The following is a 27,533-nucleotide window of genomic DNA, read 5'->3' on the forward strand; positions in this document are numbered from 1 at the left end:
TCACTACATTTCTTTGTACTATTTTTTCCCATTTTCTGTAAACAAATGTTTTTACAAAAGCATGTCATAGAATAAGACAAAGTCACTATTAAACATTTATTCATAACATAATTGTGTTTCATGCAATGCTTGGAATGGGAAATAGTAACTAAATTTTCAAACAAAATTTCTTGATAATTACTGGCAAACATTACTTGATGGTGATAAGTGATGAGGAGTGGCAATGCCTGTATGCAATCTCCACCTTCCTACAACAAAGGGAGAGTATAGGCTGAAATTAAGGATATGCTAGAAAAGATATATTGCTGTCAGATTTGGTGGTCACAACAAAAGAACTCCACATCTGTTGAGTCTCCTCAAAAGAAAACAGATCTGATTAAGTTTCCCAAATATTCAGGAATATTATTTATTTCTTTATTTCCTTAATACATTTGCTTATGTCACAAGTGTGTAAATATGAGTAATAATGGAAAGTTGCCAGTAGCATAATAAGAATATTTTTTTTAAATACTGCATACATATACCAATTGTGTGATACAGAACTCACTTCTACGCACCTATGCCTTTGAGACATTCAATCCCTGTCACATTCTCTGCACCTATTCCAACGAAAGAGTCAAACACATTGTACAGCACCTGGAAAGAAAAGTAATAATTTAATAATTGCTCCTGAATTGAGCCTGTTAAAGAAATGCAGTGGGTGAAGAAAAAACAAAAATTAAAAAACAAAAACAAAAACAAAACAAAACAAAAAAACCCAGAAAAACAACAACAACTTCACACAATATACACATTACATTTCTCACTTCAATATGTCCCCTATGTACAAGAAGCATTATTACATATAGGCGTGTTTTCTAAGGCACTTCTCACTGTAAAATCCAAGTATTTGAAAGATTCGTTTACTCACATGTATAAGATAAATAAGATACTTAATAAGAAAATAGTGAGATTCTAATAAGACACTGAATTGAAATATGTTGAGCATACATAAGTTGAATGTCAAAGAGAATGTAATAATTTGTAATAATTGTGCTAAAACATTTTAAATAATTGATAACAGTGATTGAGTTGAAAATAAAGAATTCACCTTATCCAGACCTATGCCTGAGGAGCTTTATATGAGCATAATTTTTCAAACATGCCAATTTAATCCGCACTTAGTTCCTCCAGTGTAGAAGGAGGACTTTACTATGGCTTTCTCAGCTTTTCTTGTTGTATCTAAACTTGAAAATTCTTATCATATTCACCCAGTCATGGTATACAGGTTATGTTTTTTCCTGTAACTGTAGTCTTTTACATATTTATGTTTAAAGAATGCTATACCATCCACTTTCTTCTGTCTTCCAGTCTTTCCTTTTCAAGGTAGTAACTCCACTCTTTCAAAGTTCCTCACAGGCTGTGCTTTCTAGCTCTGGATCATACTTGCTCTTCTGTTTTCTTGTCAATGAACAATCAAACTTTCTTTTATTTGTAGACTGTGTTCATTTCACAGTAACAAGAACTCCTTTCCTGCTGAAAGTCACTGATGTTTATACTTGAATTCAGAGCTTTATCTTAATATTTGTTTCTGGCAATGCCCCAGGAAGACTAATGATACAGATATCCAAGGGCAATTAGGTTTCTCTGGAAGCCAGACTATAATTTTTAAACTCATGTGAACAGTTAGGCTGCTGCCAATGACCTTGGAATGCTTTGCTTCCTTGTCTGCAAAAAGTTGAGTCACTGAGCCTCATGAATATATCTTATCCTCCCTTGAAGATAGGCAGGGGCAGGAACAGAAAAATATCCAAAAGTGAACTGGAGCTGCACAGCAACATGGTTGCATGGCATCTTTCTGCCTTAGGAGTTCCTGGTCCCTGACCACTAGCACTGCCTTACAAAACTATTGACAATTTTATTCTGGGGAAAAAAATGTGTGAAAAGGTGTCTCAATCAAAATAAAAATATCAGTAGAAATCTGGGATTCTTTTAAGTCTATTAAAGACTTTCTAAATTAAAAATTGTTTTAAAAAAAAAATAACAGAAACTTTCTAAAATGTCACACAATTTTTTTCCCCAAATTGGCTCTTGGTTATGTGTCTACTTGACAAATATCTAATCAAAATAAAACTGAGGGAGTGGGCATAAACACTTTGAAGTGTATTCTCTCTGTCTCTCTCACTGGCTGAGGTATGCATATAAATTATGGGCATAGGACAAATATGGAGAAAAATGTATGCACATTAAAAAATAACAGCAAAGGAAGTTAGCTTAAAATCCCTGGAAATAATTTCATTAAGTCATGAAAACCCTACTTAAGCAGAAAAAGCAAATAAAACATGCACCCCTGAAACTTCATTTGAAGTGTCCGACCCAGGACCGTGTGTTTTATGTCACTTACCAGCTCCAAAAAACTTTCATGCTCAAACATCTAATGTTTTTAAGCAAGACAGAAAACACCATGAGTTGCACCACAATAACCCATTAGTAGACACACAAAAAGAGTACAGCGTTTCTTTAAAGGGGAAAATGCACTTCTGAAAAAATCCCCTTGAGTTAGGTTGACTTTGGGATATATAATTTACTTACCACAGTTACAGCATCATTCAGAAGTGATTCTCCAAAAACAATGATGAATAGAACTTCATTGACGTGGACTTCTTCAAACACTGCCAGAACAGCTACAGGATCCACAGCGGCAATTAAGCTGCCAAAGAGTAGGAAATCCAGCAGCCCAGATTGCAGTTCACCTTCAAAAACAAAGCAAACAAATTATAAGCAGAATAATCTCTGTATTATCAATAATAATGACAGACTGAGATGTTACAGATAATGCCAAATATTGGAAAATAGAGATGCCAAGGTATCAGTCACATTACAGTGACTACTTCAAAAGTTCTGCACTGAGTTGTTGTGTCTTACAAGTTTTGTTGGATTCAACATTGGCCCATGTGGATCAAACTTGTTTCTGGAAGCAGGACCAGTACTGGCCTCCTCTTACAGCAAGATAGTTCCAGATCTAAACTGGCTTTTTATTTGAGTGTAGCATGGTTTGTCTAACTTGACTAAATTTTCCTAGGATATGTGAGAACTCACAAGATGTTAAGAGGACCATACCAGCGCTTCTGAGGTAAATGTTCCAAAATATTTCATGTCATAGGTCAAATTTGACTTTTGGTCAGTAAAAACTGCTACAGTTGTGTTCAACTGCACTCAGAACAGCTGAAGACCAATTGTCGCCCCCTTACTCACTGATAGGTGTGGTTAAACCACTTGTTCCCAAATTAGGATTCATGAGGCTGCTAAATTGTCTGCAAGTGGACCATAAAAATAGATGGAGGACCAAAATGTACCTCAACATGTTTGTGTTGTAGCCCTTAGGAATTTTGGCAATGATTTCAAAAGTTTTGAAACTGCAAAACTCTGGTGACAGTGTAACCTGGTATTTTTTTTAACTTTCTTTTAGTTATTAAGGTTATTTTGTTCAGTTATGCAAACAGACCCAGGCAAGCATTCGCTGTCATTTTATAAGTAGCAGAAAAAGTAGAGCCACAAAAAAACACTTTGCTCAACTTCCTAAATACCTTGAAAAATCTACCTTCTTCATGTAATCAGGAGTGGTAACCCAGTCATTTTTTCTGGGGAAAAGATTTCTGAGCGGTAAAATTCCTTTTGTGTTCATTAACAGATGGAGGAGGAAGCAAGGTTCATTAAGAAGTAATGGTGCCAAAAATTATATGAGGAAGAGCACAAAAGGAACAGGTTGAGAATTAATTTATTGAAACACAATGCAGAGGCTCATGCCCAAAATTATCAGGCTCATTTCTAGAGGTAAAGAATGAATTCATCCATTTAAATTGTTTTGAAGCATGAGTCAGACAATGACTGTCAATAGCCATAGCCACAGGATCAAGTAGTGCCTCTAAGGTACTTCCAGAACAATATGGCCACCCCTCCAGAAAGCACTCTAAAAGGAAACTTTTCAAATTCAAAATTGTTTGTGCTTGTATGTAATTGAAACAGAAATCAGATTCAAAATATTTTTGATACAAAATGGCACAGGCTTATTTACTCAAGAAAAGAATGCTTATATGGGCAGTCAGAGAAATGAGTAGACAACACCCTGTTACATGTGACAGTGCCCAATACTCTGATGGACCTGCAGATGTACAGTAATTTCACAAATACAAGCTGCACTGAGTATAAGCCGCATCTCTGGGTGTTGGCAAATATTTTGTTCTTTGTCCATAAATAAGCCGCACCTGAATATAAGCCGCTCTGTGGTTCGCAGCGAGGACCCACGTGCAACAAAGTTGCCAAATAGTAACATAACCACGGCAGGGCGGGGTTTACTGGCTCAGCTCGGGCTGTGCAGGCTCGGCCCGCTCAGGGCTGCTGACGGGGCCAGGTGGCCCAGGCCGGCGCTGCCGCTCGGCGGGGCCGCTCGGGGCCGGCCACCGCTGCCACTGGGCTCGGTCACCACCGCCCGGCGCTGCCCCATGGTGGCAGGCAGGGACGGAGCCCCCTCCACTCCCGTGGCAATGGCGGGGACGGAGCACCCCACCGGTTCCCTGAGCCACGGCAATGATGGCGCGGGGCCCCCCCATCTCTCCCCCGGGCTGCGGCAGAGGAGGAAAGGAGAAAGCTCTCCCTCCTCTCTCCCCGCGCCCCGTGCTGCCTGCAGGGAACCAGGCTCCACCCGTGGCGCAACAGAGTAACAATTTGTAACAATCGCAAAATGCTGGCTTTGCAGCTGCTCAGCTCGGCACTCTGGCTGGCACTTCTGAGGTTGTAAATGTCAGAAAATTATTCACATATTAGCCGCTCCTGAGTATTAGCCGCATTTCCGGTTTGGGAGAAAAATCTTAGTCAAAATGGTGCGGCTTGTATTCCTGAAATTACTGTATATATTCTCTTAGCTGCTATCTGCCTATCAGAATATCTACAATGTTTTCATACAGTTTGTAGGGGTCTTGATATGGCCCTGAAACAGAAATTCATAGCTTGCACAGATGTATAACCACCTTATTTTTTCAAGAAGGTAAATAGTCTAAGTTCACACTTGGACATATCGGGCTTTGAACAAGGACAGAGTCTATCAGTTTTAGCATGCGAGTGGGGTGGAGACAGTGACCTTCAGTCTATGCCAAAAATTCTGAGAACAGCCTTGAACCTAAATCTAAGCAATGGTTCCATCAAATGTTGTCCTTCTCAGGTGGACCTAAGGAAAGAACAAGCCCAATGACAATAACTATCAGATAATAGGGTATAATAGAACGTAAGGTTTGAAAATAAATTGGCTCACTGAGATTGCTTATCTTTTTTATGTGTTACCAATTATAATCATTGGTACATTCTTTGAAGACTTGCAAAGCTAGTAAGCAAATATTTATGGGGAGATTAGAACACATCTATAATTTCTACAAAGCACAGTTAAGAGGCCTGGAGTTTCTAAATCAGCCTTTCATTTAGAGTAATAACAGCAATTATTTTCAATTGGTACACGACCATGGCTTCCTCCAGCTTGTCAGTGATACCTGACCAAGATAAGTTCACTGGGCCCAGTTTAAGACTTTTAGACACATTCAGCATGTTACAGCTATGACCTAGATTGTAAGGAAAAACTGTTCTAAGCATTAGTCACAACCACAAAGGTGCAAGTGTTAGTTCTTCAATGGACAGTGAACAGTTCACTGCAATATGTGTGGGGGATTTAATATTACGCAATTCTTCCTGTTCTGTGGAAGCAGACTGATATGACTGATGGTTAACAGTTAATGTTCTGATCTTTTTATTTCAATTCTAAAGAAGGATTTTGTCATTATCGCCTTCTCCATTTTCCTTCTGCAAATTATAATATCTGCAAGGGTTCTGAATGCCAACAAAGAGATGTTTTTATGTTTATTTATGTAGGAAATCTATGCAATCCAGTTTAGATTATGCACTCCTATATTGGTGGACAGTACTACAGGCCCATTGAATGGCAAAGCTGGAAGTAATTTGGTTTTAGTTCGTCTTAGTCTGTAGTGAATTTGCATTTCTACATTTTAATTATATTACTCTTAGCATTATTCACTTCAATTGTAGAACAAGTGGGATATAAATACATATAAGCCATAGAACGTCAACCAGAAGGTGCTATGAACTATTCTAGAAACAGAGTAACTCAGCATTCTCTTATCTTCAGCAAGTAACAACAGCAAGATTTTTCACAAAATGTGGTGGTTAGATCTTGTTGACCTCTTGGAGGTCAACACAATAGATTTAGTGGATTAGTAAGTCTCTGTCATGCAGATATTTTAGACTCCTAGTCAGCTTTGCTGGAGAATGACATAGTTTGAATCAGGGACAGCCTTGTCTGGCCTTTTTCACAGCTGAAATTAGAACTCTTGTAGGTCTTTGTGGAAAAGACAGGTCCCCACAGTACACCAGTAATGCTCTTTCTAAACACTGAAGTTTTGACAGACATGTCAGTTTATTGTTCGCCTTTATTAACATCCCCATGTTTCTCTTGTAGCACTTTAGCTGTGACCTGTAGTAGGAGCTGATTCTCCTGTGTAGCTGTAAGCTCAGAGCTCTAGTATACATTGTCACTAAACCGATGAAGCAGAACATGTAACCATCAAATCCAGCCTTCTCAGTTAGTCAAGAGTTGCTTGCAGATTGGGAGGAGAAGAATAGTTTAGGTGAATTTTTCACCTAAAATAAAAATTTTTTGAAAAACAGTCAAGTTCTCCATTTCACGTATTTTAAGGAAATCAATCCTTTCCCTCTAATGATTTATAGCAACATATTTTTGAAAGTAATTATCATACATTATATTTCCCAGAACAGGATTTTAAGAAAACATGTTTGGTCATATTTTTTAAATTGTTCCAAGCATCTTGGATATTTAAATAAAGAAATCCATTTCCAATTTACAGTAGCAATATCCTTGTCATATATTTTCTTTCTGAAAACCTGATTTTAACTATAAATGTGATATTGCAGATGGAATTATATTGCTTAATACACAGTAAACCTCTTATCTTCCTAAGGAAGCCAAAGATTTTTGCATCTGAGATGTCACCTTTGTATCCTCTAAGAAAATATTGTTCCTTCTAAAATAAGAGTTATGATAAGGTAAATATCTAAAATGTATCTATCATAGATATCTATATTACAAACATCTGCAATTACATGACATGAATCTTAAATGAAAGTCTGTAGAGATTAAGTACTGCTGTTCTGTGCCTCTTCTAGCACCCCTGTGCCCTTACATCGTGGTGTAATTAAGACAGAAGCGAGTCTTAGAATCACAAAATGGTTTGTGCTGGAAGGGACTTCTTACACCCTCCAGTTCCACTGCCTGGTGCACTTTCTGCTAGACCAGATTGCCCAGAGCCCCACCCAACCTGGCCTTGAACACTGCCAGAGATGGAGCATCTGCAGCTTCTCTGGGAAGAGAACAAGCAGTAGGAAACCCTCACTTTTTAGATTTGCAGTCTAGGAAATTGTGAATGAGCCATCCTTTCAAGCCCCTTTGGTCTGCTCCCATTGAAACGGCTTCTTTTATTTCTTTTTTTTCTTTTTTTATTGTAGTAAGACATCTGCTACTTCATTCTGTAAAACTTCTTCAGTTACGATTTCCAAACTCAGAAAATGCAAAAGAGGTATCTAGATGGGTCATGTGTATATACCCACTCAGTAGCCACTTAATATTGGATAACACTTATTATAGAGAACATTTAGTTGCACTAATAACATTAAATTTATTATTAAATAACACTAAATATAATACATAATGCTAAACCTGGCTTCAGGAAGACACTTCCATTTCAGAGTAACTTTTAAGGTTTCTGTCACTACAGAAAGAAACAAACCCTTTAGTGTACATTTTGTCCAGATTTCCATTAGCAGAAGGAATCCTGAGTTTTATCCTGAGAATGTGCACACACTTTTAGAGCAGGACAATATACGAGAAATGGATTCATGTAGCTTTTATACTTTCCTTAGGGAAGATTTTTCATTTCATTCTTAAATTTGACAAAGATATTACAAACTTCTCCCATTAAAATTGAATTTTTCTGCTGGAAAGAGTTGTTAAATTGTAACTTATCACCCATCTAACAGTATATGCAGTGGCATTTATAATTGTGCCTTCACAGATCAAACTTACCCATTATTCCTGTCAGATAGACACCGTAGAGGGATAAACCGGTTGTGGCAGCATTCCATATTGTCCCAATGACAGCATACAAAAGGATGGAGCCAAGATTTCCAAAGAACAATCTATTTGGCATGAAATATCCAGCATCCAAAACAATGGGGGGCAGCAAGTAGAAGAAAAATACAGTTGGTGTCAAGGAGAAGGAGGCAATGTGATCTGCTGCCAATACAATGCCACCGAGGAAAACACCAAGGACGATCAGCAGAGCACTTTCTGGGACCACCCGAGTGACTTTGTGGGACAAGTGGAAAACTGCAAGGAAGCACAAAAACAGTGAGTCAGAAATGAAACGGACAAACAATTTGAGCAACAACTGTTGTTAGCTGGCAATTTTGAGTCCACACAAACTTTTTTGCTTTAATTGTGATTGGACCCAAAAGCATGCATGGAATGCTTGGGATACAGACCCTTATAGAATAAAAATAAATAAATGAATAAATAAAAATTTAGACCTTCAGATTTTATCCAGCATATTTTAACTTATAGGAAACCAGTATTCCATGGCATTTATATCCTTCATTGGATTATCTTCTCTTAACAAGATCTATTTAGGGAAAGATGATGTTCTGTCAAAGCAGTAAATGCAAGGCAAAAAAGCAAAAGGGAAGTCCTGGAACTGTATGACATTATGGTTTATTTCTGTAAATAAAATTACACATCCAGCCTCCTCATGATTGTCTTTAAAAATTACAAGTTTATTAGCAGGCTTATTGGAAGATGTGATAAGGATGATGAAAGAAGAACTAGTTTCAAGAGAACTCTTTTTAAATTTATAGAGAATATTCTGATAATGTAGCCTGCAGCAGGAACAGAATGAAGCTTATATCATGGGACATCCCTTTTGAGCTTTTACTTTAAGATGTCCCTAATAAGGATTTCTCATAATTCAGAGGCTTTCTGAAGGAATGGAGGCCTTAGTGGTTCCTTCAAATATGTATTTGTAGGGAATGGTTCTGCAACAGGCTCCTTTCTTTTGTATAAGGTACATACATAAAATTTGTATGTTACAATAGTCTATAAAATCTGTTAATAAAGACAAGCAGTATATGGTATCTATCACAGCAAAACGTGCAATGGTAGGGTGTTTTAAAACTATTGAACTAGCAAATAATGAGGGAAAATTACAGAGTGCCATGAGCAAATCTAAAGAGACGGAGAGATGGCACCACCAGACAGAAAAAAGACTGTTCAAGGTGACAGAAACACAACTAAGACAGCAAATACATATGGCAACATATATTTATAATACATTTCTTAGGTATCAGATAAAAGAAAATAAAAAAACAGAGATAAGAACAGAGAGAAGTCAAGTTTTCAAAGAAAGATGAAACATAAAATAGGAGGAAGAGGCAGAAGTGTTTGATAGTAAGGACAGGTGATTTAATTGACTTTCTAGGGATTTCTGTAAGCTTGTCCTTCAGTTTGTTTAAAGTAATGATGTGTCCCAGATGGCCTGAACCCTGGTACTTTGTGAAACTGACCCAATAAATGTGGCTTTACTTACATAGTTTTGTGTTGAAAATTTGATATACACATCAGGAAGAAAACTTAAGTACAAGCCACTAAGTTTGTCCTGGTTTGAACATCAACTGCGTTGAAGCTGTTACAGTGCTAATGCAATTTAGCTCAGAACTAGTTTGGACCAAGAACCCATCATTATGAATTCCAGACTCTTAATCCATAGTGGAAGAATCTTTCCTATGACCATGCAAAGATCTTAGACCAGGTTACTTTACTGGAAGACCATTGTTTTTCTCCCCATCCAAATGTTTGTCCTTGTCAAACATTTACTAGTTACCTTTTAGAGTGTTTTAAGGATCCCACTCCTGAACTGTCGGCTTTTGCCTTGGCCGCATCTACAGAGGCACCATCCATCATTAAAGCAGCCCCACAGTAATGTGAATCCTTAAGCTATAGAGCCTTCTTGGTCTCATCAGAATAGAAAACATGAAAGGAAAAGTGACCACAGCCTCCCTATGCCAATAATGAGCATGAATATAGATGTTCCTGAGTGTTTCTAGACAAGACTTGGAAACATATTAGAACACAACTAAAACGTGGGATTAATACAAAAGCAATCGGACACAAAAACAAACTGCATTCAATGAAGATAAGTCATGCCAGCTTTCTATGTCATCCGTGTCATGTAATCAAGAGATGAATAACGCTTCACAAAAACAAACACTCTCATTTTTCTGTTAGTTTCCTCTCTTTGTTATAAAATCCCTTGGACTTGCATGAAAAAAGAAGAAGAGAGAGGAAATTAAACCAAGAAAAATAAACTAGCTACTATTCCATGTGTACAAATTGTGGCATTTACCTTCTCAAAAGTCTTTCCTACTAGTCAGTCATTCTTGATTCCTTGAATTTCCAGTCAGTGAATTATCAACTAATTTATCACCTCACAGAGAGGAGATTATCTCCTTATCCCTGAAAATGAATGTTGCTGAGCTAGTCTTACTAACCAAAGTCTGTTTTTCCTACTCTTACATTAGCAGATAAGCCATGACTGCAAGAAGTTAAAGTTAAAAATTTAAAATGAACCTATGAAGGCTTTTTAAAACTAGGCATTTGGGAAAAAACAATGTCCAGCTAAAATTTCATATTCAAAATCAAAACCAGTTTTGAATGTTGGGAAGTCAATCTGATTTTGGTTATAACATTGTCTACTCCTAAAAGCCACATTTTCCCAGTGAATCAGCTCTGTCTTATCTGTCTCTGTCCCATTTAATTCCAACCCACTGATTATCTGTACCAGATTTTAGTATTATCAGCAATAAATTCTTCTTCTCTGTTAGTCTAAGGATTCAGGCCATGGACAGGAAAGTTTTTAATTGAATGGGCTCTAGAGAAACCTCTTTTCATTTTTGTATTTGGCCCAAGCAAAATCTGAAAAACAGACTGTATTGGTTTTAGGATAACTGCCTTGCTAACTCTTCAGGCAGAGAGCATGCTATATGATTATCAGGAATGTCTATAAGCATAGAAATATGTAAAAGGAAAATACCACAACTGATTAAATTCAATTAAAAATTCAATAAAATAGCTTTGGACTGAGATGCAATTGGAACTTAATGTTTGAGCTCATATTTGAACCTACTCAATTTTTTTTCTGGCTATGTGTATAAAATATAGTTATTCAAGATTGTATATTATGAGTAGTTATTACATTTGTGGGATTTGATATGGATTAATTCCAAATTCACTCCTTAATGTTTATTTTTGTAATTAATTATTCTGAAGCAATGTCTCTGATATATTCTGAGAGAATTACAAACTCACATAACGACAGCCCTTCCATTTCATAAAGTTTGCCTTTACTTGTCTAAAAGAGATCCAAAAACTGTCCCACAAAATGAACTGCGTCCCCATGAGAAAGTAGAACTGGAAGCTTTAATTACACCTGAATATCTAGCATGCGTGTTTTGCCCGACTGAGGAGCAAAATACAATCCAGCAAGTTTTTGTAAACTCCTAATGGACAAGGAGTTTAGTTTGATTCTGATGTGAAAGAAATTTCAGCTCTCAGGAAGGAGGATAGCATGCAGTGCTGTTCAGATAAATTACTATGTGATGGATCCAGAGATGAAATTGTCTACTTTCACTGCTGTTAATAAGGAAAAGTACATTAATCTATTTTAGTAAGGAGAGGGTAAGGGTAAAGGAAGAACACCTGTAGACAGTTCATGGCATAAAAGGAATAACTGTGCACAGGGCAATTTTGTGATCTATAATTTTTGACATTTTAACATTTAGCATTTGGAATTCTTCTACCTAAGTCTAGATACAGTATTAAAGAAAAAGTTAAACATATGCCTCCCTTCGAGTGCATCCTATACCTGGTTTGAAGTGGTTTGGACTGGCTACTAGGTAAACTGAATTTAAACTGTGTTTAAATTCAAGCTGAGCATCACCAAATTAGAAGCTTTCTACAAAATTAAGAAACATTTGCAAAGTATAAACATCCTGTGATTTTTTTCAGATGCTTCCTTTGAAATCCAGGAAAAGGAGTTGTGGCATTTAAGCCATTTGATGAGAAAGACAAAACAAATTAGCAATCTGTGATGTCTGGAACCACTTTCTTTTAACTCAAAGAATGAAATACACTTTAAGAAGTAAGTTGGGATTTATGGCCTTTTAGAAATGCAGTAATTTAGATTAGATCCTTTGGTGGAATGGCCATCTGCGACTTCTTTGGAAGATGTGGTTTAGCAGAATAAGTTCTTTCTCACTTAGTCAAAGAAATGAAGACAGAAAGACTGGTTAAAAGAAAGAAAAAAAAACTAAACATAATAAAGAAAAGATACTGTACAATTAATTTTCAAGTTGTAATATTTGTAGACACCTACAAATTTTCTGAAATAGGATTTTCATTTTTTTAAATGATCTCTAACAAAACCTGGTTTTAATCAATACAATATTTTTCTTATCAAAGGAAATATTTTAATAGATCTAGATTAGAATAGAGTTAGATTTTTTGCATTATTTCCAGCTGAAATGAACAATTTAAGATAGATTTACAACCTTTTGAAAATCCAGCACTGCAAAAACAAGAATCTGAAACTACCTATTTAAAATACTGCTAAGTTTCAGGATTTATGCAGTCATTTCAACACTATTTCAAATGAATAATTACATTTCCATTAACTTTGATAGTGTAAAATCAAGTCTCTGAAAAAAGTGAAATAATTTTTGCAGCTAGTATCACATTTCCAGTCAATCACAAAACTGACTGCACATGCACAGTACACGTGTGTTTTAGAGAAATCAAGAATTGACCTACAATAAGGGTGATAATTCTCTGCTGATCTTTTTTCCATGTATCTTTGGATAAAATCCAAGGACTAAAAAAATAATTTAGAAAATTAAAATATGATCAGCCAAACATTTCTAAGCTCCTCCTATCAGGGTTAATGGCAGGTGTGATGTCTCCCATATGCATTTTTAGGGATGGTTCAAATGTGCACTGACACTACCTTATTAGTCTGTTTTCCAGTTCTGACTTTTTATTTTCACTTATAAAATTGAAGTTATACCTCATCAAGCCATGGGTGCTTCTGAATTGGAGCTCCAAGAGTTGATTCCCTGTAGCCGGTGAAAACCCTGGACCAGTGTGAGAGCAAAACGCTGCAAGCTCCTTTGTGCTTCTTTACTTTTCAGAAATGCAAGTAACAGTATCTCCAAGGCAGCACACAATCAGATTTTTTTAATACCACAACAAAGAAACTTCTAAAGAGAAGGCATAATAAATTACACAGAAGAATATTCTGCCCAAAAGGAACTCTGTCCTCTAAAATCTTCCAGACACTGACTGGCGAGCATGAAATTTTTGTGTCTTACCTTATCTACCTGTTCACATTCTCCTTAGCATTATAAAGGAATTTAATTCAAAAACTGTTTAGTTCTACTCTTTTTGCAATTTTTTCAGTGGTGCCTTCTGCAGATATGTGTTATTATTTAACACAAAAAAAAAAAAAATTGAATAGCATACCTGGAAAAAAAATCTGCTTTATCTTGCCTGTATAATAGCTCAAAGTATAGTTAAATACCAGCTTGTGACCTAAATTGTATCAACTGTAGTTAGTAATGTAACTCAAAAGATTCTGGAAAGCCCTAATCCATTACTATTATGTTGGTCTGCCTGACTTACACATGGCTCTAAAATACATTACAGAACATGGATTTTCAAGAAAGGATCATTTTGCTTCTCCCATGCCTAAAAGGTATGGATCCCTGGGCACTTTCCATAGCCCCACACTTTAGTTGCAGCTACATAACAGGTCACAGCTCAGACTAACCTGCTGCATCTGCCGTACCAGGAGAGATGCTGCAGTGCTGTAGAAATGTGTATGCTGTATGGCCTAGACAAGCCCCTGCGAGAGATTGCAGCTTTCATGGTGTAGGAACTGTGTGTGGATGCTGGGACAGAGACAATTGTGTACTTTCTATTATTTTTCCCCTATTTGGTTTTTTTTTTCATCTACAAACTGCTTTAGAAGAGTAATGTAGATAGATTAGATTAGATTAGATTAGATTAGATTAGATTAGATTAGATTAGATTAGATTAGATTAGATTAGATTATTTGGAGATTGTTTCCCGTTCAACTGTATAAGTAGGAGCCCTGACATCTAAAAAGAAGTTGAGGAGTCACTGTGTTTTAAAATTTCTTCTCACTCTTGGTTTACCAAGAGTCTCATATGATCACTGATCTTAATTGTCTTCTTCTGGTGTGTGCTCGTATCTCTCATGATACTGAGGGCAGTGTATGTCCGTCCCAGTCTGTGCATCACATAGTTCAGAATAACACTGATTTTTTTCTTACAAAATGGACAGCACAGAATCCTTAGCAAACTTCCCCATTGCAATGGCCTAGAAAATTCCTTAACAATAATGACTGTTAGTGTTTCACTTTCTAATCATGTGGGTGGTTTTTATAAGTAGCTCTCTTCAATGCTACAGTTACTTTGTCTTCTGTTTATCAGGCAAATTTATTTATACATCTGCCACTTCAATCTCAACTTTCTCTATACATTTTGCTGATAAGGCTAATCTCTGCTTACTCCACTCTTTACTAAGAGAAGGGTTTTGATACCATTTCCTGTCTAATGAAGTTTTACTAGTTTATAATTCTCTTATCTTTTATTATGTCTCTCTTTACTTCTCAACCGTTATGCCCACCTTCTAGTTCCCCAATAAACTTCTTGCACATGCTATAACATGTGCCTTGATTTCGTAATACTTTCAGGTCTTTCATTTTCTGGTCTATCCTTGTAATTTTTATTATTCTCACAGATGCACCAGTTTTGCAGCCTTCAGCACATTGCCATCAGTTGTACTGGATCTCTTTGTTAAAATGCTTTTCATGACTTGACTTCGTGAGTTTCCTACTTTAGCAAACACAGCATTTCTTGCCTGCACAACCATAGGCATGCCTTTCAACTAACTACAGCTGCTTAAGTAGCCTGCACAGAATATCTGGGAATTCTCATCAAGAACCATAAGTATTAGAAGGGCTAATTGGCTGTTTATCCACACCTTCATATATCACACCATCATATTTAATGATCCTCATTTGAGAGGATTATTGCTCCAGCTAAGTCTATGTGAAGGTACACTACTAGCCCTCATCACAGTTAGAGACTTAATTCTGATTTCTAGCCTGAACTTGTCCACAGCTATTTTATGTCCATTTTCCTTTGTGGGAGTGATATAAATTTTCTTAAATGGTTGGTTTGCCCTAATATTAATTCCTTAATTTCCTATGACATAAACAGAGAGAAAAACACACAGTCTTATTGTTTCTTGTCTCTGTTTTTTAAAGTAAAGTACTTCTTTTCAGTCTTCAACTCTGCCTATTTCAATGTATTTGAATCCTTTGTGGATTCAGAGCCACCAGAAATATGGACCACATTCTGCATGAGTCATAGTAGAAATGGGTCCAACAGCATTAATAATTTCCTATCACAATCTGTAGTTCAGCAACATCCTGGATTCTTTATCACACTGGTGACTCACAGTCACCCTGTATTCCCCTTCCCAGTCTCGTGTCAATTCTTGTCACGGCCTCTGAGTGAAACTGCCCTTGGTATTACTATATTACACCCCTTCTCATAGTACTCAGGATTATATATTTTTCCTTGTACAGTAGCCAGACCTGCACGAATACTGATAATGCCTGCAGAAATGTGTCACCAGAAACCTTCAGTAGCGAGGCCCACTTCTGTGCAGTGGTAAATCAAAAAGAGAGTAAAACCAAAGCCCTGCATAATACCAGTCCAAAAACTAAACTCTAGTGACTTCCTGTGACTGAAAAATAATCCTCTTATAGTTTCATACTTTTACCTCATCTTTTCTTTATCCACAGAGAAACTATTTTACCCTGTCTTATTTGCAGATTAATTTAGGCTTAAATCAAAGAAAAAAAAAAAATCTTCTATTGTGTTCTAAGAGAGGTTCAGTTGAGGCAAGGATTCAAAGCATTAGAGACTGCATTTCTAGTCTGTCCAGGAAGTGTTTGGGTAGACTCGTCAGAACTGAAACTGATCATTATTATCTATATTTGCCTTTCTAATCTTTATCAACAGTGTGCTCAGTTCTTTTTTTCCTGCTCAGGAGACTGATAGCATATTTTATAGTCCTTTGGATTCTGTTCTGTGGACCTTGCAACAACAAGTGTTGTGAATTGATGTTGCCATTTTGACTTGTTTATATACAATGAGCAAAAATCTCTTAAGAAAACAGACTTTAAAGATTTTGTCTATCTATTTCCTTAGACAAACATAAAATTATTTTATTAATCAGTACCTTGTGCTTTTACCCAATCTAGAAAAAATGAGATTCATTGAAAAAAACTTGGAGTTATTTTATATCTGAAAAAACTCAGAGATGTAAGAGACATAGATTGTACAACAAGAGGTAAAAGCCATTTTTGGTATTGGATCTTGGTACTGCCTTAAAATATACAACATGAGTATGCCTATTAATATTATATATACTTAATCTTGGACATTTTTCCTAAGCAAGGCTCAAAAGTCCTTCATATGGAAGGACTGGTTTGAGTTTGGTTTAATCCAGCTCAAGAAAGCTCTCTTTATTTGTCACACATGTAATGGTCACCGTTTACAAAGCATACAGCATTTTAATGAGCTCATTAAGGAGGAGATTTTAGGTAGCTGTTCTCTGTAGGTGAACAATTAACAAAATATGTTAGCAATTAAAAATGTAACCAACATACAGGTCAAGGTTCTCAGCTGATAGGTCATAGCCTAATAAAATAGCCTCAAGTCAAATTCAAAGAAGTGTGTGAGTAAGCAACTATTACCTCTATAAGCACTTAGGACATAATGAAGTTTAAACAGGCACATTTTATCATAATTATGCTAAATAGTTCCTTTTTGAAGGAGCAGTCCCACTGCAGTGCAAGTGTGGTACCATTCAGTTCCTTATGGAACTGAATGGCACTGAAAAAATAATGGGAACAGTCAAAAATAATATTTCAAAATGAGAGCAAAGTACACATTAGAAACACCTTGAAGTATAGTAGAGGATATAAAACAGGACAGTAAAAGAATCATAAAACTGCTTCACTTGCTATATAAAGGTATTAAAATTAAGTTGCAATGTATTGCAACTGCTCCAGCTTTAAAATGGTCTTCAAAGATTCACTGAAAGTTATCGACAGAGAGTGAAAGCATTTTTTTATTTTTAAAACACCAAATTATTTTCCAGTAACCTGGGTTAAATAAAGAAATGCCAAGAACTGAGTTTTACACTATGAATTGTTGAATTTTTTTTTCCCTTTCAACCTCTGTTTTAATGATAAATTAATTGGAACAAAGACATCCTCATGGGAATGTTTTGGCATCTGCTCATACAGATGAAAACTGCATGGGAATGCATTATTAGTAATATATGGAAGCAGTTTTGCTGTTGTATGAAAAATTATGTAAGGAATTACCAAAGCCTGAATAAAAAGAAATAATCAGTTCTCCCTGGTTGTGGTCTGCTGTACACAAAGAAAAAGAAGATGAGGAAAAAATAATTTAATGAATACCAATAGTAGCCTGAAACTCTGTAATTGTTCTTATATGGTAGGGACTTTCTCTTCTTTCCCTGTACTGCTTCCAGCAAGGCATAGTAAGGATTGTTGCTGCTAGGAAGGGCATGAGGGACATAATTAAACCCTAAGGGCTAGGACAAATAGCTATGAAGGCTGCTCCAAGTCATGAGGTAGGAAACTACTTTTTTCAGGCATTGGCAGATTGGCTTGCTTCCTAGCCCTTACATTCCACCCCAGTAGGATTTTAATTAATACAAGTGGAATAGCATGGAATTACAGTGGAAGTACTCCCGATTACAGCAGTAAATTAAGTAAGCATTAGGGTATTCGAATTCACTAGCGATGCCAACAGACAAAAAAAAACCCTAACCAAACACACGTCAAGTAGACCTTGCTTAAAACTGAAAATAAATGTAATTTGAGAGAATTAACAAAATATGCCAGGCTAGTTTCCATTGGAAGTAAATACTACTGCACCCCCTGAAAAGCTTCAAAGTTTTGCCAGTCATATGTTGGAGGAGAGTCTCCAACAGCTTGGTAAGAGAGGAGTTTCATGGTGGACTACAACTCTTGTACATAATTTCAGAAACTCAAGTATATTGTTCACATGTGCTAGAAATTTGGTCATCTCAGAGTTTCTAGGTAAGATTTTTAACCAAGAAGTTAGAAATACTTTAAAGAGAAACACTCCCTGTAGACATAAGGTGCCCAGGATGACAACAGATGAAGTCTCTTCCCAAGATGAACACAATTCAGCAGTATTCGCTCACAGCCTAGAAATCCACTTGTATCCCAGGCTGCATCCAAAGCAGCGTGGGCAGCAGGGCAAGGGAGGACATTCTGCCCTTCTTCTCCTCCTGGGTGAGACCCCACCTGCAGTTCTGCATCCAACTCTGAGGTCCCCAGCAGAGGAAAGCTATGGACCTGTTGGAACAGGTCCAGAGGAGACAACTAAGTTGATCATAGGGCAGGAGAACTGCTATGAAGACAGAATGTGAGGGTTGGAGTTGTTCAGAGACTTCAGTTCAGTTGTTCAAGACTCCAGGGAGACTTTATAGCATCATCCAGTACCTAAAGGAGGACTGCAAGAATGCTGGAGAGGAACTTTTCCCATGGACACACAGTAAAACAACAAGAGGAAAATGGCCTTAAGCTGAAGGAGGGTAGATACTAGGAAGAAATTCTTTGCTATAAGGGTGGTGATGCACTGGAACAGGTTTCCAGAGAGGCTGTGGACTCCCAATCCCTAGAGGTGTTCAATACCAGACTGGAGAGGCTGTGGGTAACCTGGTCTAGGGGAAGATGTGTTTGCCCATGCAGTTGGGAGGAGTTGGGACTTTAAGGTCTTTAAGATCCCTTCCAACCCAAACCATTCTATGATTCCATGATTCTCTAATTTTATAGGGCTGTGGAAGCATCTCAGTGAATGGTTTATGATCCCAGGGCTTTGTCAGAAAATGGAGAAGCAAGTAAAAACTTCTGTCTTTGAGAATGCTCTAGACATTACTTGTCACTTACCTGTTTCTCCGTATACTATTGTGGAAAATAGCTTATGGAATTTACTTCATGACAGAATAGCTCTTTTAACATTAGTGGTGCTAGTCAGAAAGAATATGGTAAAGAACTGAGCAAGGTGGTATGTGGGAAAGAAAGAGGCAACAATTCTCACGTTACCATAGTTACACAGTACTCTGTCTATTAAGAAAACACCATTTTCACCAATCAAGCCTGTGAGTTTGAGTTAGGCAACAGAAAACAGAAGATGTGACATGCTTTGTTACTGAATGCACCCATTCCTGCCCGTAAGAAAGTAAATTTGCTTAGAAATCCAGACGTTATTTATTTTCTCTCAGACTTAAGAGCAAGGTGCATTTTAGTTTATATCACTCCAATTTTTTCCTGCAAATGGCTCTGAGATATTGCTATCATTCAATGTGCTTTAGCACGACTTTTGATTTTCGATCCCTACAGTTTCTCCAGTTAAGCAACACGTTAACTCTCATACCTTCATTATCTCATTTGAGAGGTGATGTACACAATGGTAGCAGTAGATAGAACTGTGGTTTAGTTAGTGTCTTTATACTGTAAAATGTAGTGCGTGGAAAATAGCTTTGATGTTTTGAAATGCAGTAGGAAGGTGGTAAGACAGCTTTTTATTTCAGTTATGCATTTGTGTTTTGTAGTGCACACACAGGCAAAATGAGAAAGGATAGAGTGCAAAAAGAAGTTCACAAGGAGATTAGTTTAACATTATTTTCCACAGTGGAGAAGTAAAAAGGAAGGGAACAAAACAACTGACTAAACCTGTGTATGACACCCAGCTCACGACTCAAACAGTTTGGGTACTTAAGACGGCTGCTTATTTCAAGGAAAAAGAAAGGTAGAAACCAGACACAAATCCCTTCCTAAGTAAAAAAAAATCCAGAATGCCACACGTATAGACTAAGCATGATTCTGTTGTATGATATAAAGTACAAAGTCACATCAACATAGGATCCTTTTCTTTGTACAAGAATGTACCTTATATAGTCAGATCCCTTCCAATATGGGGAAAAGATTTTGCATATATTCCTAAAAATATCTGTGCAGAAATTGAACTTTGGGAGCAGTAAGAATTCAATATGAACCAAATACTACTAAACTATCCACAGCTGTGCCTCTTTTTTACTTTTATTAGCACGTATATAGGAATTAAATTTCAGTTGAATCCTAAAGTGGTTAGGGTTTGAAGAGGCCTTTGAAGGTCATCTATTCTGACCCCCTGCAACGAGCCTGGTCAACTAGACCAGGCTGCTCAAAGACCTGTCCTGGCTTTGAATATTTCCAGAGACTGGGCATCTATTACCTCTCTGTGTAACCTGCTCCAGTGTTTCATCACCCCGATAATAAAAAATTTCTTCCTTCTATGTAGCCTGAAAGATTCCTGAAGGACTAACCATTAGTCCTACTCCTATCGCAGCAGGCTCTGCTAAATAGTCTGTCGCAGTCTTTGTTACAGGCACCCTTTAAGTAGTGAAAGACAACAATGAGGTTTCCCCAGAACCTTCTCCAACTGAACAACCTGAATGCTCTCAGCTTGTCTTGATAGGAGACGTGCTCCAACCTTCTGGTCATCTGGGTGGCCTCCTCTGGACCTGCTCCAACAGGTCCTTTTCCTTCCTGTGTGAGGACCCCAGAGCTAGACACAGTACTCCAGGCAGGCTCTCACCAGGCCAGAGCAGAGGGAGAATCACCCCACTTTGACCTGCTGGCCATGCTGCTTTTGATGCACCCAGGAAGCAACAATAAAATAAAACAAGGAGCAATACCAACTCCAGAGCAGTACAAGAAAAAAGGTGACTGATTCACATTGTTGTCCACCCCTCACAGAAAACCCCCAGCACTTCCCTGACCCTGCCTCTTCCTCACAACCCAACAGAGTGGGAACCCTCCCACCCTCCCCAGAAACTGACTTGAGAGATATAGCCATGCTCCTCCTAGCTACTGCAAAAATTAGCCCTGTCCTGGCTGGATCCAGGATTCTGTCTTTTAGGCACTACAGCAGAAACCTTACCATTGGCAATAGTACTTCTTCACCTCCCTATAATCCAAAAGGATTTTATCACATATTGCATATTGACAAGATTCTACTGACTTTCAACACATTGGGGTCCTCCAAAATGCAGACAGCACATGCTACACCAGGCTGAACGAGGAAAATGTAAGACCATCCTCCTTTACATTTGCATAGGTCTTTCCTGCCACAAGTGCTTCAGTACCCACACACAAGCTGAATTTCCACTTGCAGTGGCAGGTTTGTCTAGGACTGCTTTTAATCTTTACTCATAAATCACAATAAACAGAAGGGAACTTCATACTTCCTCCTGCTGTTTTTACATCCTCATACTTTCAAACACCGAACACCATTATTCAAGTGGACATGCCTTAAAAATTATGGTTTTTAGTAAGGTCAACTGGGCTATATTCCCTAAGAAAGGCTGAAGAATTAAGATGTTTTACTGAGTGCTCGAAAGTAATAATTTTGGTTAAAAAAAAAATTTTAGCTTTTCTCTTAATTACCATTTTCTTCAGTACAGGTATTCAAGACATGGAAACAAGATGTTCTTCTGTTTACTGAAAGGCTAGAGAACATGAGGTTCAAATAAGATTAAGGTATTATGTACTATGGAATTACTGCTCTCCTTAAGTCCATGGTAAATGTGACAGTCCTTTTTTTTTAAGCTCATGTAAATTGTAATAACCTCACCCTGAGATCAGAGAATGTCTGAAAATTGATTGAATTAACTTGAGCAGCAGAGATGGAAGGTGAATTACAAAACTTTATTTTTCGCTGACTCCAGTGCTCTGAAAAAAAAGTAAGTCAAAGTTTCTGAACTTGTTATTTTCCTTATTTCTAGCAAAAATTTTGGAGGAATGTTGATTTTTTCTCTAAAGTCTGTCAAGAAGAAAGTAACGAAACCAGCCTTCCTTTTCCAGACACTTCTACTGCATAAGCAATGTAAGTTTTCACTGGTACAAGTTTCAGTCTCTAATACAGCTGGTACACAACCATTTTGATATCTGGCCTGACTGAGCTACTAACCTATCTTTTATTCTTGCCTTGAATCATAAGACTTTGCTCCATGCAGCAGTTGGCAGATCCAACTTCAAATAGCCCAGAAGCTTTATAGAATCTCTGGGAGCAGGTAGAAGGGTGGCTCCCTCATCTGAAGGGATACTTAGCATGACACTGAACTGAAAAAATTGATGCTGCCTATTATCTTGAATAAGAAATGCTGCCTGTACAGCAGATACACTGTACTCCACGGGATAACATGGAGAGTTACTGGATAAGTCCTCCTGAGGACAGATTGCCCAAGAGTGAAAGCAATCCTCTCAAAGCTTTATAGAGCAAAGTCCCAAAAATCTTACATTGCTAACTCCTGATAAGACATTATGATTAACAGACGTCTTGATAGAATCTATCATGCGGTAGTTTATGACAAAATCCTCTCAATGAATACAAGATATTTTAACAGAAAACCTTTAATGACACTCAAATTATTATCTTTGTGATAAGCAACAGAAATTGAGAAATTAATTGATAAATTTATCTGTTTGTTAGGCTTTGAAAGCAAATATGGAGATTCTTTCTGCTCTTTTTATTGTTCGTTAACAATCTAATTCCATGGTTTGTATGCTTAGGTAACAGCACCCTCATCTGTAGCTTCCATCCTGCCTTTATTCTCATACATGTCATTGTACTTTTTCATTACCGATCAGGGCACTTCTCAGTTCAAAAGTGTTCATTTTTCTAGATATAGACTATCTTTCTCAGCTCTTTACACCAGAAAGATTGTTTATGCAACTTCAATTAGTTTTTTGCCTATAAAGTTATTTGTGTTGCTTGTGGTAGCAAGTAAAACAATGGAGAAACATGACAATAAACACAGTATTTAAGCAATAGCTCTACTTAGAAAGAAAATATGCTGTCCTACACTAATGATCATCCACCACAGCTGATCTGAGCAGGTAACTGTGTTCAGAATCTTTATTTTCAATTCAGTAATGTTTCTTGACAAAATACGGTTCAATAGTTGAAATGTCCTCCTATCCAGAGTCAGTTTTCACAGTCTTTTGTGAAGTGAAATTAAGTTAGCCAAATGAGTATCATTTTGGGAAGGAATAGAAGACTATTATGGTCATAACTTTTAGGGTTCTATTTTTAGAAGGACAAAGGCAGTCTTCTTGAGAAAAGCCCATTAAAAATGGACAAACTGAGACAAGGTTGCAAAGTGCCAGTGTTGCAAGTGGAAGATGCAGAAGTAATAGCTGCCTAGTAGAGGAAAATCAGAGTTGTGCTTTTCTGGCATATACCTTGTGCACAGGAGAGAGAGTTGTAGGAAATTGGGTGCACTACAAATATCACCTCTGATTTTACACATGTTCCTGCTGGCTCATTTAGCTGCTGCTTGAGCTTGGTACTACCAGTTAAGAGATCTCACTGCAAGATCCCATCAAGTAGCATATTGTTCATTAGAATATCAGTTCATCCAGGAAAAAGCTTTAGCTAAAATCAGAGATGAAATTCATACTGTGTCAGGTAAGAGAAGGCAGAAAAGGTGAGTGACATATGAGTGAAAACCATTCATAACAGAAAATTGAAGCCACTCTGGTCAGAGAGCATCTAACTTAGATGAGAGATAAACTTTGTTATTCTTTCCTTTAATTCATGATAGCATGACCATTGTGGCCAGTATATGGCCACCTTGTATTCTTCTCTCCTCTGCAGTGTGCAATGTTGTATCAGTTAACCAAAGTATACCAACTGCATACAGAAATGTTGCTTTCTTTGACCAGGTAAGAGTAAATAAAGGCCCATCCATGTATGACCACTGCTAATCCAAAATTCTACAAATCTAAGTGATAGAGCAACTAATTTCTCAGAAATTTCTCAGGAGGAGTCAGCATGGTACACTATATGAAAGTGCTTGACTTACAATGAAGTGATGCACCTGGAAGATGAGTTTCTAATGAACCGTCAATAAGGCCTTTGATGCTGCCTCCCAGAACAGCCTCAGGCTATTGCTGTAGGGGTTGGATGGGCAGACAATGAGGTGAGTTGAAAAGTGGATGAATGAACAGACCTTAAGGGTGATGATCAGTGGTCCAAAGTATAGGTGGAGGCTGGTAACTAGAGGTGAACCCCGGAGGTCTGTACTGAGTCAGTCCTGTTTAACACCTTTATTAATGATCTGAATGATGGGGCAGCAATTTGGCTGATGACACAAATTTGGGAGGAGTGACTGATAAGCCAGAGGGTCAGGCTGCTATACAGAGGGACCTTGACAGGCTGGAGAAATGAGCTGACAGGAACCTTGTAAAGTTTGGCAAAGAGAAATGCAGAGTCCTGCACCTGATGAGGATCAGCCCCCCACACCAGTTTATGCAGGGGGTCACCAGCTGGAGAGCAGCTGGGCAGAGGTGAGAGGGTGGCCAAACCGTGTCACAAGTTACCTACCCAGAGAGTTTGTGGAGTCTCCATCCTCGAAAATAATCAAAAGTCATGTGGACATGATCGTGGGTGATGAGCTGTAGGTCACCCTGGGTGAGCTGGAGCACAGGACCAACCAGATGTTGCACCTTCCAGCCTCAACAAGCCTGTGATACTGTTATTTTATGATTCTGTGAACTCTGTAAGGAGACTCAGTATCCAATGGTTTTCCCCAGTTTGCTACTGTCCCAAATTCATTCTGAGAACTAAATAGGCTTGAAAAGCTTAGGGCCAGAACTATTTCAGTGGAAAATCTGGATATTTAATTCAAACCAGGTCTTAGAGCACTTTAAACTCTAGGCTGTGCATGGACACAAGAGCAAGCATTCAAAGACTAATTCAGGCATTCTGGAATATTTTGACCACTTAAACCTGTAAGTAGCATTTGTTAACTGAATTTCCTAAGCATGTATCTAAGCTGACAAGGTCTGAAAATCTGCATCTAGATATTCACCAGTTTTTTCGTATTTCACTGGAGTAGGATTGTAATATCTCTATACTATACCTATGTTTAGTTTTCTGTAGAATCACATAATAAGTCTACCTCCAGTGCAACTGTTAGTGTATCAGCATCAACACTAACATAACATAACATTAGGTCATGTTATACAAACTGGTATCACCTACTCCCTGGAATATTATTATATCATCAAACCAATATAACAATTTTAATGAAGGAGCTAGCAAGTCTCTCCATCTGTTTTCACCTGGAGATTTTCATTATGAAATTTCACTGTCTCAAGATTTTTCACATTTCTTAATATTTAATATTTTCCCCAAAGCTCAACTTATGAAACTGGCTGAATCCATAAAGCTAGTTCAAACATTTTCCCCATTTTTAAAAAAATGTAATTGAATCAGAAAGAATCATAGCCACATGTTTTTGAAAATCAGTCTACAGTTTACACTGAGATTTTCTTCCCTGGTGTGTGACTACTGCTGTTTTAACATCTGGCTTTGACAAAAACCAAGGCATTTTTTCCTTCAATAGATAAAAGCGGAATTTCTCTCCTAGGCACATTTTAGTGAATCCAGAATTACTGCTTCTATTTTCAGCTAATGGAAGGAGAAAACTCTCCCGATCCAACTATTTAAACCCCCTGTTATTGTGCAGGCCTTTCAGAATACCTTTCAGTTTTCTTCTTCCATGAATGAACATTAAATATTCGTGCCTTAATTAAAAGTGTTTCCACTTGATGTCTTACATTCCATCTTGGTCAGCTCTTCCTTGTCAGCCCTTAGTTTCAGTATTTATGACCTTACAGTGCTTTACATAGCAGCCAATTGGGTATCAAGTCAATCCTTCCACAGGGGTAAATACTCTGCAAGTTGCTTTACAAAAGGAAACAAAATATTGCATCACAGACAATCCACCGTGCTCTGTGGTTTACCAAGACTGTTTTAAGGGTCTCTAGTTTTAAATGGTTGCCACTTATCAACAAACTGAATAACAATTAAAGCCTCTAGTTCTTCAGGCCATTAGTTTAAATGCATTGCTGCAGAGAGAACAGAAAAATCAGAGGCATTTTCCTGAAAGGAAAAATTTAATACTCAGATAAGAAATATTCTTCTGTGACTTTGGACTCAACATTTCATCTTGGAATAGAGCAAGCCCTACGAAAGATACAGAAGAACTGAGTAATCATTACCTCTTTAATTCAGAGCAATTAAAACTCTGGTTAACAGGGGCGAAAGAACTCTTTTTAGTTGAATTCTGAACATTTCTTAAAGCAAACTTGTGTAAAGCTACTGATTTTTGACAGGCTTCTGGTTGTACATGTACTACTTCAGGATTTCCAGTACCAGCTTCCCTGCTAAGCATCTCTAACACACAAAGGTCCACAAAAACACAGGGGGACCTCACAGCCTTTCACTTGAAGAACCTCTAGAAGGGTTTGCTGCTTGCTTTTATTTCTTATGGGGCTATGGTCTGCTGCATTACCCCATGAGAGATTTACAGTCACTTCGGGGAGGTTTTTGGTAATAAGTGGCTTTAGCTCTGAAGACAGTAAATCAATGGTTTCAACAATCCTAAGACTACAGTATTAAAAGGATTCCATTGTTCTGCAGAGAACGCTGAGCACTTTGCACACAGGTGCCTGAAAGTAATTGATGGCAGAGATCCTTCCTTAGGTATGCATGCCTGAACTGTACTCAATTCAGGGCCATTCTCAAAATACCATTGTTTTCTTATGTAATTCACACAAGTTGCCATTGTACATTTGCTATTTGCCAGGGCATGTAATCTGAATCTTGTCAAATTATACTATCCTGATATCTTCTTCCCTGCTCTAAATAATTAAGGCTTGAGATTTGCAAGACTTGGAGGGGGAGGGGGAAGAAGATAGATGTGTTACAGGGAGATAGGAAGTACAGGAAAAGGATGAGTAAGGCACAAGAGTCAAATGGAAATAAAATGTGGAATAGGCAGTCACAAATGATAAATTTAATAAAAAGATGGCTCACATAGTTGTTCCTACTACTGGAAATGCAAACCTATTATTCAGTTTTGGAAATACTCTTTTCAGATGCCTAAAACTTATAAATAAAATGTTAGATACAAAAGATAATTCTTCAAAAGATAGAGATTTTACAGTACTTAACACTCCTAGCTCGCAGGTTATTCTAAGCAGCACTTTGCTGCTTAGATGCTAATACAGTATCTTACAAATTGTGTGCCAGCCAATTTTATAGTGGTTCTATGCATGTCTGGGGAGGAAATGCATGTGCCTCTGTTCTTAGTGTGCTAA

The 27,533-nt window shown here is 37.5% G+C and overlaps 1 protein-coding gene across 4 annotated transcripts in view; it reads right to left on the reverse strand.

The window, feature by feature from the left end:
• Positions 1–27,533, reverse strand: part of SLC9A3 (solute carrier family 9 member A3) — a 57,258-nt gene that overhangs the window by 24,169 nt on the left and 5,556 nt on the right. For all 4 annotated transcript variants that reach the window (XM_033078577.1, XM_033078569.1, XM_033078595.1 and 1 more), the window contains exons 2-4: positions 8,141–8,443; positions 2,572–2,732; positions 558–636 (exon numbers count right to left, since the gene is read on the reverse strand). In XM_033078577.1, coding sequence (XP_032934468.1) covers positions 558–636; positions 2,572–2,732; positions 8,141–8,443 — 543 coding nt within the window. The remainder of the gene's footprint in view (positions 1–557; positions 637–2,571; positions 2,733–8,140; positions 8,444–27,533) is intronic.

This window comes from Catharus ustulatus, chromosome 1 (genome assembly GCF_009819885.2).
Source record: "Catharus ustulatus isolate bCatUst1 chromosome 1, bCatUst1.pri.v2, whole genome shotgun sequence".
NCBI lineage: Eukaryota > Metazoa > Chordata > Aves > Passeriformes > Turdidae > Catharus > Catharus ustulatus.